Raw genomic sequence first — 13,892 nt, 5'->3', positions numbered from 1 at the left:
ATGAGAAATGAGCATTTTATGTTGTTTTTACATGAATAACTCTGGCTCTAAATAATAGTGCTTGATGGTAAATAAGATGTCAAGTGGAGTTTTGTGTAAACTGCAGTGCCAAAGTTTTGTAACTGTGTACGTGACTGACCTTCGGGATGTACAGAACTTGCAATAACAAGATGCAGGTGGGGATGGGGGCCTCATTCTAAATCATTTTAGCTGACGGTTCAAGGATGTACCAGGAGCTCACAGGAATAACTGCTTGCTAGGCGAAGCAAGTCGGAAGCTAAAGTGAACATAACAAGTAAATAAGGAATAACTGCTAGGCGAGGCAGAGGGCGGGGTGTATTTCTCAGAGATTGTATATAAGAAATAATGCTGTGTTTATTCGGTGTGCCTGCTAATGTTTGACAGACGGCACCCGTTCTTGCAAGATCGATTGAATAAAATACTTCTTCAGAATTTGGCTAAGTGTAAATTATTATCAGGTGAGCGGTGTTTCTCACAAACTGAAGGGCACTTAGTTTCCAGTGTTGTACAGAGGCGGCGGTTTGTTAATCTAATTTGTCCTGATCAGGTTTGGACTTTTATTAAGAGAAGAAACTGGACTTGCACTAAAGGACGTTTGGCTTCCAGAGATGTAATGTGGCGGCGGTTTGTTAATTTAATCTGTATTGTACTGCTCCATTCAAGAAGGTGCTTAGTCTTGGCAGAGAATATGGACTGGAGGGACGGCTGGAGGGCGCATTGTTTCGGGAGTTTGCATGGGAGGGGGGAGGGGAGGGGGGCCTGCAAGGGGGTCCCTGCAGTCAGTATCTTTCGGCGGGAGAGCGGGGCCTCTCTTCTGGGGGACTGGCTCTGGGCTGGTTAAGGGCTATGTAAATGTCCTTTAGAGAGTAGCTGTTTACTCACTAAGGAATACAATCAGATTAATGGGTCTTTTCTGTGTGGGGGGGAGGGCCCGAGTGATCGGGTGGTAATCAGACAGGAGCCAAGGGTAGGGGTCAGCGAGGCTAGCATAGGTCAGGGGGCACTAGGGTGCATAGGAGGAGGGGCGAGCTAGGGCCAAGCAGATGGCTGACCTGGGAGTTCAGGCTTTTGGGGCTGGGGAAGTCTGGGGGGGAGTGGGGAGGGGGCTGCTGTGAGATAGGGTAGGGGAGGCACAAGTGAGCCACTGGGGGGGGGGGGCGCCTCTCCCACATCTGTAACACTCCTGCACATTCTGGGTCCATCCTAGGCCGTGGGTTTAATATTCTATACCCTCTAGCTCTTTCAGTTCCCATATTAAGTTCCTTGCTTGGGCCAGCACCTTCACTCCCAGTGCCACTGCTGCTTGTGGTTTCCCGTCCTAACTGCACTGCTAAGAGTGCTTTCTAGCCTCTCAGCATGCTTCCCTATGATCTTCTTGGCTAAAGCAATCTCCAGTGCCTTTTAAAATCTACACCCGATTCTGTCAAAAGCTTCTTTTGCATGGCTTCATCGTTAATGCCGCATACTAAACGACCCCATAGCATCTCCTCTTTTATCGCAACAAATACAAGAAAAGCCCACAAAATCATCAATACTGTCCATCAATACAAATAGAAACAAAACAAAATTCACAAGCACCCCTGCACAAAGGGGGAACTTTACACCACAATGCAATCCAACCCCAATCAGGCCCAGTACAGATTAGAGAACAAATAACTGCAAAATTATAGAGAGAGGACCAGCAATGAAGGATCCAAGCTATTCTTGAACCCAGGGTGTCCCATGAAAAGAAAATAAGGAAAAAGTAAACACCAGAACCTGCCCCCCTGGATCTCGGGTTCAAGGCACCTCGAAGTGTCCAGCAGCCCGAAAGGAGTAAGCAGCCCGACCACAAAGAAGATAACACAACCCCAAGGGGAACAGCAGGATAACCACGAGGCCAGGATTTTGAATAAGGAAAATCTCAGCCCAGTCAAAAGGAAGAGCTCTATCCCAGGAAGAAAGGAGCCTTCAAGATGCCCCCCCCTACTATAAGGGTTGCCTGGGACCCCCCCCCCCAACACCAGGGGATCCATCTCAGCAACCAGACCCACCCAGAAAAAGAAAAAGCCAGCCTCACCATGAAAGGAACACTCAAGGTGGACCTACTTCCACCCAATCAGCCAGAGCACCGAGACCCAACCAGCTACCACATACCCCAAAACAGTACCACACCTCAGGTGCTCAAGAGAAAAACAAGCACAAAGTGAGAGTCACAACAGAATAGTGACCTCCGGAGCTTCTCAGAAAAGAGAGGACAATAAGAAAGAATGAGAAGCAGCAGAGCTAATCACAAGGAAATCAGCAACCAACCTAAATCCCCAATTTCTAGAACAACAGCCCGACATGTGTCATCAAGGAGAGGAGCCAGCCATACAAACCACAAGGAAACACCACTAGATTTATAATAATAATAATCTTTATTATTGTCACAAGTAGGCTTACATTAACACTGCAATGAAGTTACTGGGAAGACCCCCTAGTCGTCACACTCCGGCGCCTGTTCGGGTACACAGAGGGAGAATGTCCAATTCACCTAACAAGCACGTCTTTCGGGACTTTGTGGGAGGAAACCGGAGCACCCGCAGGAAACCCACGCAGACACGGGGAGAACGTGCAGACTGCGCACAGGCAGTCACCTAAGCCAGGAATGGAACCTGGGACCTTGATGCTGTGAAGCAACAGTGCTAACCACTGTACTACCATGCCGCCCATCTAGATTATGTTTATCTAGATTATGTTTTCCAAATTAATGTTATCTAGATTAGATTGACCTAGATTAGTTCAATCTCAATTAGAGTTACCTAGATTAGATTGACCCTGGATAAGATTGGCCTGGATTAGATTTATCTAGATTAGATTGACCTGGATTAGGTTGATCTAGATTAGAGTTAGATGATTAGTGTGACTTGCATTAGACTTATCTAGATTATAGTTATCTAGATTTGATTCACCTGGATTAGTTTTATCTGGATTAGAGTAACCTATATCTAATTGACCTCGATTAGATTTATCTAGATTAGAGTTACCTAGATTAGATTGACCTGCATTAGTTTGATCTAGGTTAGATTGACTGGATTATATTTATCTAGATTAGAGTTACCTAGAATAGATTAAACTGGGTTTTATCTAGATTAGAGTTACCTAGGTTAGATTGACCGGGATTAGATTTATCTAGATTAGAGTTGCCTAGATTAGATTGACCTGGATTAGTTTGATCTAGATTAGATTGACTAGATTATATTTATCTAGATTATAGTTACCTAGAATAGATTAACCTGGGTTAGTTTTATCTAGATTAGAGTTACATAGGTTAGATTGACCTGGATTAGATTTATCAATTTTAGAGTTACCTAGGTTAGATTGATCTAGATTAGATTTATCAAGATTAAAGTTACCTAGGTTAGATTGACCTGGGTTAGATTTATCTAGATTAGAATTACCTACATTGGATTGACCTAGTTTAGATTACCTGGACTAGTTTTATCTAGATTATTGTTACCTAGATTAGATTGACCTGGATTAGATTAATTTGGATCAGAATTATCTAGGAATTAGGGTCAGGTTGTGCTCTCGCTCAAGTGAACGGGGCTGGTGAATAGCAGGAGAGGGCAACAATCAGATCCGCGCTAGGAGCCAATCATGCAACCGGCCCGCTCCCGTAGGCGGAACACCGTAATGTGGCAAGAAACCTATTGTCACCACTTAAACCCAATTATCGGGATCCACCCCACATCCAACGGCCTCCAGTCATTCAGCGGCATCCCCAGCAAGTGGTCACGCTGGTGCTGATTAGTACTGCTTTTGAAAAACCTGAAGTTGGTGGAAGGACTTCTGTGGGGAGCCAAGGAGGTGAGTAGCCATCTTTGCTCACAGGGACAGAGCCCGGGGGCGCTGGGCTTGCCGCCCCAGTGCTCGGTGGGGGGGTGAGGGACCCTCGGCGGGGCTGGGGCACCCTCTGCAGGGTTGGACTGACATAAACATAGAACATAGAACATAGAAAATACAGCACAGAACAGGCCCTTCGGCCCACGATGTTGTGCCGAACCTTTGTCCTAGATTAATCATAGATTATCATTGAATTTACAGTGCAGAAGGAGGCCATTCGGCCCTTTGAGTCTGCACCGGCTCTTGGAAAGAGCACCATACCCAAACTCAACACCTCCACCCAACACCAAGGGCAATTTGGACATTAAGGGCAATTTATCATTGGCCACTTCACCTAACCCGCACATCTTTGGACTGTGGGAGGAAACCGGAGCACCCGGAGGAAACCCACGCAGACACGGGGAGGACGTGCAGACTCCGCACAGACAATGACCCAAGCCGGAATCGAACCTGGGACCATGGAGCTGTGAAGCAATTGCGCTATCCACAATGCTACCGTGCTGCCCTTAAGAACAAATAAATCTACACTATATCATTTTACCGTCATCCATGTACCTATCCAATAGCTGCTTGAAGGTCCCTATGACATGGCAAGGTGGGAGGGAAGGTGCCAGGGGGCCAACCGGGAGGCAACTACTCGCGCCACCACCATGCCAACCCATGACCGGGCTCGCCAGCACCCGCTAACAATGCCGAGTAGCACTTAAACTGCACTTGCTCAGCCAACCCGTGCCTGCTCGCAATAATGGCGCCCGGGGGATTGGCCCCAAGATTCAGGGATGCTGACTTGAGGAGGCTCATAGATGCGGTGGATGCCAGGAAGGATGTCCAGTTCCCCTGAGGGTACCAGAGGGTGAGCCATCGGGTAGCCAGTGCTGCCTGATATGTGGTGACCGCAGCTGTCAGCTCGGGAAGTGTGACCAGGAGGACTGGCCTTCAGTGCCATAAGGTCAACGACCTACACCGGGCAGCACGAGTGAGTAGACACCAAAGACCCCCATGCACCGCCCCCTCCCCCCATGAGAGCATCCACCCCCTGCTCCCCATGCGACCCCCAACCCTCCCTCCAACACCCTCCCCTTCAACCCATCCATCCTCCCTTCGCACTCCCCCCCCCCCACCCGCACCACCACTGTGAACCACACATGTGGCCTTCCTTCTCTGTGTCTCCACAGGAAAAGCCCTCCCACAATCGTCAGGAGAGGGCCCAGACTGGCGGTGGGGTGCCGGACATAAGAATCCTCACCTCCTTCGAGGAGTGGACTCTGGAGGTGGCTGGGGTGGCCGAGAACAGGGCGGTCACCCAAGTGGAGGCTGGTGGACGCTGCAGAGATCAGGAACCACCAGGCTCCACCCAGAGGACCTGTCAAACGTAAGTGGTTATTGCCTTAATGACTGACCCATCAATCCCAATGACTACTTGTCCATTCTCAGGTCCCCCAGCTGACAGCGCCGGCCCATTCCAGGTGCCCCCTCTACAGCCTCCCAGGAGAACACCTCAGAGGAGATCTCCGAGGATGCAACTGTTATTGTCGAGTCACAGCTGTCAACCCCACCCTTTACCAGCGCAGATACACATCCTCGGTGGGACATGTTAGTGGACAGGGCTGTGAGGCATAATCTGGTGAGCACCACACCACTGATGATACACATCAGGTGGAGGCAGAAACCCCCAGGCGAGATAGCAGTCGGAGATCTGCTGGATCCCAGGACCCAGCTGGGTCCCAGCCTGATGCTGAGCCTGTGGAACAGGGTTACCTGGAGCTGATGGAGACGATAGGGAGCAGTCGGGACATTCAGAGAGAGATGTCAGCGACATTCCAACCGGTCCCAAGCCGCTTTGAGGAGTCCCGAGGCGACGGGCGCAGGAGATGGCGCCAGCAATGCATGGCACCGATGCCAACACTGCTAAAGTGGCGACCGCAGTGGAAAGCCTGGTGTACGACGTCGGCACCATTAGTGAAGGTGTCGAATGCGTCGCGCAGTCGGTGATGGCCATGGCTGAGGGTCTTGGCAGAATGTCTGACTCACTGGGGGATTTCACCCAGTTCCAGGCTGACCTTGATGAAGTTCTGTGGGACATGTCCCACCCTCAGATGGGAAAGGCCGAGGTCCGCGGAGCTGGTCCCAGTCGCAGGCGGGCATTGCCGAGGCGCTACAGAGCATGTCCCAGTCACAGAGGAGCATCGCCGAGGGCGTCGACACCATGGTGCAGACACTGGGGAACTGCCAGGGCTGGCAAAGCCAGATGATGGAGGGGCAGCTGGGGCTCGAACCAGCTGCCCCTCCCAAGGTGAACCCCAGGCTCTTCTGTCCACTGACCAGGAAGAGGGGGCATTGAGTTCCAACCCGGACCCGTCCCACGGAGTGGGGATGGTGGACACCAGCTCCCCCAAATTCCGCCCCTCTGATGAGGCTGTGTCTCGAGGTCAGCACACGGGACAGGGCGGCATGGCTGTGCATGCGCCATCGACAAGTGAGCTGGGGTTCTCCGGCCCCGGGGCTCCCAGAGGACACCTGCCAGGGACTTCGAAGGCCACGGGATGGGGACGGCACCATCGGGAGCGGGGTATTGTACAGCACAATAAACAATTTTTTGCACAACCATTATGATGCATCTGTCACTTCCTTCCACAGTGCGGGTGTCCTCCAAACCCTTTGCCCATCTCTTCAGGCATCTCCCCCTCTCCGTGGCACTCACCCACCCTCCGGCCGTGGGCATGTCACCGGAGCTGTGTCCCATCCCCTGGGTGTTTGGAGTTGCGTATGTAGTGTTGCCTCCCGCGTGGTTTAAGCACAGTGTCCAGGCATCAAGATGTGATTGGGATGCTGGGCAATGACTCCCATATGCTACATGGCCCACCCACCCACAGGAATTCACTTGGGATGTGTGAAGTGCTCACTTAACCACGATTGCCAATTCCCCATTAGCAATAGCCTTCAGCCGTATGGCCAGATGCCTCAGCAGTAAGTGTGGGTTATATGTGGTTGTTGGGACAAGGGTTGCCCGTGGACTGGGTGAACGTGAGCCATGGGTTGGCATGGTGATGCCGCGCACGGTTACCCACTGGTTGCCCCTCCCAGCGCCTCCCCCCACCCTCCCATGGCGGCCCACCCATGCGGAGGGTCCCCCATCCCCCGGCGAGGGTCCCTCACCTCCCACCGAGCACTGGGGTGGCCAGCCCAGCGCTCCTGGGCTCTTTGGCTGTGAGCAAAGATGGTTACTCACCTCCTCGGCTCCCCACAGAAGAACTTTCGCCAGGTTCACGTTTTTCAAAAGGAGTACGAATCGATGCCAGCGTGACCACTTGCTGGGGAAGCCGCTGAATGACAGGACGCCGTTGGACATGGGGGCTCTCCCGTTAATTGGATGGAAATTGGGCTTAAGTGATGATAATTGGTGAGATTCTAATTTCATCTATGTGAGCGGGCCGGTTGCATCGCAAATTGTTTGGCACCTGATGTGAATCTGGTTTTTGGCCTCTCCTGCTATTCATCGTCCTCACAATGAGGCTGGAGAATCGCGCCCCAAGTGTGGGCTAAATCGGTGAGAAACTCGCTAGGGCCCAAAAATGTGACTAAGTGCCATTCAATAGCGGTGGGGAACTCGCCAGCAGAGCCGGCAGGAAACTCCCTGAAAAACCCGGTACCAATGAACTTTGAAATTTTGGGGGAGCATCACGCCTTCGAGTTCTCCATATATTAGGTTGACCTGGATTGGATTGGCCTGAGTTAGATTTAACTAGATTACAGTTGCCTAAATTAGATTGATCTTGATTTGATTGACCAGCAATAGATTTATCTAGATTAGAGTTCGCTAGATTAGATTGACCTGGATTAGTTTTATCTAGATTAACGTTACCTAGATTAGATTGACCTGGATTAACTTTATCTACATTAGAGTTACCTAGATTAGATTGACCTGGATTAGATTTATCTAAATTAGAATACCCTAGATTAGACTGACCTGCATTAGCTTTATCTATATTAGATCGAACAGGATTAGTTTTATCTACATTAGAGTTACCTAGATTAGATTGACATAGATTAGATTAACCTGAGTTAGATTTATCTAGATTAGTTACATAGATTAGATTGACCTGGATTAGTTTTACTTAGATTACAGTTACCTAGATTAGATTGACCTATATTAGTTTTATCTAGATTAACGTTACCTAGATTAGATTGACCTGGATTAACTTTATCTACATTAGAGTTACCTAGATTAGATTGACCTGGATTAGATTTATCTATATTAGATCGAAAAGGATTAGTTTTATCTACATTAGAGTTACCTAGATTAGATTGACATCGATTAGATTAACCTGAATTAGATTTATCTAGATTAGTTACATAGATTAGATTGACCTGGATTAGTTTTACTTAGATTACAGTTACCTAGATTAGATTGACCTGGATTAGATTTATCTAGATTAGAGTTACCTATATTAGATTAATGTGAATTAGGTTTATCTAGATTAGAGGACCCTAGATTAGATTGACCTGGCGTATAGTTATCTAGATTAGCATTACCTAGATTAGACTGACTGGATTGGTTTTATCTATTTTAGGATTACCTGGATTAGATTTACATGGATTATATTTATCTAGATTAGAATTACCTAGATTATATTTATTTGGATTAGATTGACCTGGATTAGAGTTACCTAGATTAGATTGATGTGGAGATGCCGGCGTTGGACTGGGGTGAGCACAGTAAGAAGTCTTTCAACACCAGGTTAAAGTCCAACAGGTTTGTTTCGATGTCACTAGCTTTCGGAGCGCTGCTCCTTCCTCAGGTGAATGAAGAGGTCTGTTCCAGAAACATATATGTAGACAAATTCAAAGATGCCAAACAATGCTTGGAATGCGACCATTAGCAGGTGATTAAATCTTTACAGATCCAGAGATGGGGTAACCCCAGCTTAAAGAGGTGTGAATTGTGTCAAGCCAGGACAGTTGGTAGGATTTCGCAGGCCAGATGGTGGGGGATGAATGTAATGCGACATGAATCCCAGGTCCCGGTTGAGGCCGCACTCATGTGTGCGGAACTTGGCTATAAGTTTCTGCTCGGCGATTCGGCGTTGTCGCGCGTCCTGAAGGCCGCCTGGAGAACGCTTACCCGGAGATCAGAGGCTGAATGACCTTGACTGCTGAAGTGTTCCCCGACTGGAAGGGAACATTCCTGCCTGGTGATTGTTGCGCGATGTCCGTTCATTCGTTGTCGCAGCGTCTGCATGGTCTCGCCAATGTACCACGCTTCGGGACATCCTTTCCTGCAGCGTATGAATTAGACAACGTTGGCCGAGTCGCACGAGTATGTACCGCGTACCTGGTGGGTGGTGTTCTCACGTGTAATAGTGGTATCCATGTCGATGATCTGGCACGTCTTGCAGAGATTGCCATGGCAGGGTTGTGTGATGTCGTCACTGTTCTGAAGACTGGGTAGTTAGCTGCAAACAATGGTTTGTTTGAGGTTGCACGGTTGTTTGAAGGCAAGTAGTGGGGGTGTGGGGATGACCTTGGCAAGATGTTCATCGTCATCAATGACGTGTTGAAGGCTGTGAAGAAGATGACGTAGTTTCTTCGCTCCGGGGAAGTACTGGACGACGAAGGGTATTCTGTCGGTTGTGTCCCATGTTTGTCTTCTGAGGAGGTCGGTGCGGTTTTTCGCTGTGGCGCGTTGGAACTGTCGATCGATGAGTCGAGTGCCATATCCTGTTCGTACGAGGGCATCTTTCAACGTCTGTAGATGTCTGTTACGCTCCTCCTCGTCTGAGCAGATCCTGTGTATACGGAGCGCTTGTCCATAGGGGATGGCTTCTTTAATGTGTTTAGGGTGGAAGCTGGAGAAGTGGAGCATCGTGAGGTTATCCGTGGGTTTGCGGTAAAGCGAAGTGCTGAGGTGACCGTCCTTGATGGAGACGAGTGTGTCCAAGAATGCAACTGATTTTGGAGAGTAGTCCATGGTGAGTCTGATGGTTGGATGGAACTTATTAATGTCATCATGTAGTCGTTTCAGTGATTCTTCGCCGTGGGTCCAAGGATTTAATCACCTGCTAATGGTCGCATTCCAAACATTGTTTGGCACCTTTGAATTTGTCTATATATGTGTTTCTGGAACATACCTCTTCATTCACCTGAGGAAGGAGCAGCGCTCCGAAAGCTAGTGACATCGAAACAAACCTGTTGGACTTTAACCTGGTCTTGAAAGACTTCTTACTAGATTAGATTGACCTGGATTAGTTTTATCTGGATTAAAATTACCTAGATTAGATTGATCTAGATTAGAGTTACCTCGATTAGACTGACCTGGATTTGTTTTATCTAGATTAGAGTTACCAAGATTACATTGACCTGGATTAGATTGGCCTGGGTTAGTTTTATCAAGACTAGAGTTACCTAGATTACATTGAGCTGGATTAGTTTGATCAAGATTAAAGTTACCTAGATTAGATTGACCTGGATTAGTTTTACCTAGATTAGATGGCATTGGATTAGTTTTATCTAGATTAGAGTTACCTAGATTACATTGACCTGGATTAGTTTTACCTAGATTAAATATGCTTCCACACAATGGAGCACAGGAGTTGGTGGGTTTGGATGTCGTCTTGCGAAATGGGGTGCGTGTGGGGAGGGTGTTGGTTCTGGCCCTTAGTTTCTAAACAGAGGGCTGGCAGTAATGTCTGCCCTCTTACCTTTTGAATGGAAGGAACATTTTATACTTCTCGGCCCCCAAACAACGCCCCATCCCCACCCCTGGGTGAGGTTGGCACGTCCAAGCGCTCCGACTCCGCTGAGTTGAGAGACAACCCCGTTTCCAACTGTCCCGATTGTCGGGTTGGTTTTCTCGGGTCAGTTTGCAGGTGCGGCAATGAGACCTGAAGCTTATCCCCCAGCGTCACAAAGGGACAATGTCCAAACCATCAGGCACCGCTCAGAGCCCCGACCCCCGACCCAGCTCTAACTTCCCCGCCTCATTTCAACCCTCAAGCCAGTCCCTTCCATTCCCATTGACAACAGGAAGGCCACTCGGCCCATCCCCTCCCTCCTCTCGGCCCGGTGTAAAATGCAGCGGCTGCCGCATTTGGGGCCAGGGCAGCCCCACAACATCATCATTGTCAATCGGAATGGGTTGCCCCAGCTACCTGGCGGGCAGGTGAGCCAGACGCCAGGTAGGTCCATCGCACACCAGCAGCAACAGCCCCAAGCTGCTGGGCTGTCCCGCCTGCATCAGCACCCCGAGGCGGGATTGAGGACAAGCCTTCTCCAACAAGACGCGAGCCACTCAGCGAGGAGGTCCACCCCACAGCAGCAGCAGTCAAATCGGTCAATGGCCACCTCCATTCTGCAGCAGCGCCCTCTCCACCACAGTGTTCAAGGTGAGCTGTTTTATTTTTACCTCTTGCTTTCCTCCACTTTCCCTCCCTCCCGCCCATTTTCCTCTATGAAATCTCCAAGTGGAAGAGTTGGGATGAATGATCTTGCTGCTTCAGGGTGTGTTAATGAAGAGGGGGAACTCCCTCCAGAGTTGGTGCCACTCATGCAGAAGGGGAAGGGGGCCAGAGAGCAGTTATTTTTAAAAAATTGATATTGTTCATAGGATTGGCAAGACTGGCATTTATTGCCCCCCCCCCCCCCCCGGTTAGCCCAGTGGTACTAATTTGAGTTAGCCTAGTTGCCCTTGAGAAGGTGGTGGTACTAATTTGATACAATGGAGTGACTCCCTCGACCACTTTGATCAAGGGCCAACAGGGTAAGGACGCAGATTTTCTTCCCTAAAGAGCATTAGTGAACCAGATGGGTAATTCAAATTCCATTAATTGCCATGGTGAGATTCAAACCCGTGTCCCCAGGACATTAGCCTGGGTTTCTAGTTACTGGTCCAGCAACATTATCACAGCACCGCTCACTGCCTCCCCCTGCTGATGAGGCCAGTTAATTGGTACAAGAAATGGATACAAGCCTTTAAAAGGAGCACATTGACCCTTCATCTCAAAAATGTTGGAAGAGATGCTTCCGTGGTGCCGAATCTTGGGCAGAGAGCATCTGATGAACTGTGTTTGGAGTTGGACACCGCTACTTGGAAGGAAAGATTGGCAGTGGCACAGTGTGGATCCAGCAGACTAATATCGGGGATTAATTATAATAATGACTTTGTTAAACTGTGTTCTCTGGCTGCACCCTTTGTCCACCCCCCCTCCCGAGTCAGAAGCTCGAGTCTGGAGTGGCTTATTGCTCCAGAAGAGCAATGATTTAGCATTGCGCTGTTCGCTGTTTTTTGATTTAAACCAAGGCGTCGTCTGCTCTCAGGTGGGTAGAAAAGACCCCAGCGTCACTATTTCAAAGACAATTTCTCCCTGGTGTCCTGGCCATTATTTATCCCTCAGTCAACATCATAAAAACGTAAAAGACATTTTTTGCTCTCGGAGGGCTGGGAGTTTATGGAACTCTCTCCTCAATATGCAGTGGAAGCAGAGCCTTTGAATATTTTTAAGGCAGAGCTGGATAGATTCTTAATTAACAAGAGGGTGAAAGTTTATCGGGGTTGGCAGGAATGTGGGGTTGAGGTTACAATCAGATCAGCCATGATCTTATTGAATGGTGCAGCAGGCTCGAGGGGCCGAGTGGCCTACTACTGCTCCTAATTCAATAAATGTTCGTATGTAAGACTACCTGGTCATTGTCACTTTGCTGTTTGTGGAAGCTTGCATAAATTGGCTGCCCTTTTCCCTACATTAGCACAAAGATTACACTTCAAATGTAGTTCATTGACTGTAAAGCGCGTTGGGGGCATCTGCTACCTGGGAAAGATGCTATATCAATGCCTCTTTTTAGACTTGACGTGAGTTTATAGAAGTTGAGGGATGATCTAATCCAGTGATTAAGGGATCCAATAGTGTGGATACAGAGAAATTAGGGAATGCCGATTGAGGTCACCATCTGAAAATTAAAGCCAGCAAACCTGGGAGTGAAATCACGAAGCACTTCTTCCCACCCAAATGTAGTGGGAATTTAGTTCCCTCTGCTGTAACGGCTAGAGCTCAATTGAAAATTTCAAACAGAGATGATTTGTGAGATATTAATGGATATGGTGAGCGCAGATCATCTAGCTGAATATTAGAAAAGGCTCAAGGGACTCCATGGTCTCCTCTTGTTCGCCATGTGATTTGGGTCTCAATCACTGAAGCCAACACAATTTGTGGAATATCAACCAGTCCTGTATTCTTTGGTGATGCTTCAATTTGTCCTTTTCCCAAACTGCGAAACTGTGCAAGGGATTCAATTTTCAGTCCTTGTCTGTACATGCCGATGCTAATATCATTGAGATATGCAGGGTGTTTGCAAGGTTTATACGATCTTGGCATAAATCTGACTGCACATAGGTATGTGCTGGCAATGTCTACATGGGTCCACTTCCCTAAAAGTACTTTAATTGGAATGTTAATAAACTTGAATTGCTTTGCATCTTCCCAGCCCTCGTTCTGAGATTTGTTCTGTTGTATTTTTAGACTAACAATACAAAAGAAATAAATTGCAGATGCACATGGGTTGAATGCAACATTAACTGAGGTTTATTAAATAGGTTTTCACTGTACAAATGCTGGTACTAGACTAGGCAAAATCCCGCAAAGTAGCCGATGATGTCATGTATGTTATGTGATTCTGTTCTTAAAGTGACATTGCACACAAGTACAATAACCCACATACATAACATTCCTTGCACTTTATCTCTAAGGTCCAAGAAAACTAATAACTAGCATTTTAACCTAGTCATTTATATGTTTACACAAGTATAGGCATCAAATTAGCCCTTGGTTTCCTTTTCATCAATAGCAAAGCTGGGGAACTTTGTGTGGTCGCATGTATTGTATTTCAATTAGTTGCTAAAAAGTTGTTCCCTCAGTGATGAAGTGAACCTTGATCCTTGGAGGCTTACAGTTATCTTTCAAGGACTGGGCAAACTTTTGGCTAAACCATTCGTGGATGGGTGGTAAGGTGCT

At 48.1% G+C, this 13,892-nt stretch overlaps 1 protein-coding gene across 1 annotated transcript in view; it reads left to right on the top strand.

Annotated features, from left to right (window-relative positions):
• The first annotated feature begins 10,912 nt into the window (after positions 1 to 10,912).
• The window catches only part of LOC140407834 (uncharacterized), a 32,020-nt gene continuing 29,040 nt past the window's right edge, over positions 10,913 to 13,892 (top strand). The window contains exon 1 of the mRNA XM_072495075.1: positions 10,913 to 11,270. Within this exon, the coding sequence (XP_072351176.1) occupies positions 10,958 to 11,270 (313 nt within the window). The 5' untranslated portion in view covers positions 10,913 to 10,957. The remainder of the gene's footprint in view (positions 11,271 to 13,892) is intronic.

The sequence above is a fragment of the Scyliorhinus torazame genome, chromosome 2 (assembly GCF_047496885.1).
Source record: "Scyliorhinus torazame isolate Kashiwa2021f chromosome 2, sScyTor2.1, whole genome shotgun sequence".
Classification (NCBI taxonomy): Eukaryota; Metazoa; Chordata; class Chondrichthyes; order Carcharhiniformes; family Scyliorhinidae; genus Scyliorhinus; species Scyliorhinus torazame.
This window is presented reverse-complemented; position numbering and strand designations above follow the sequence as displayed.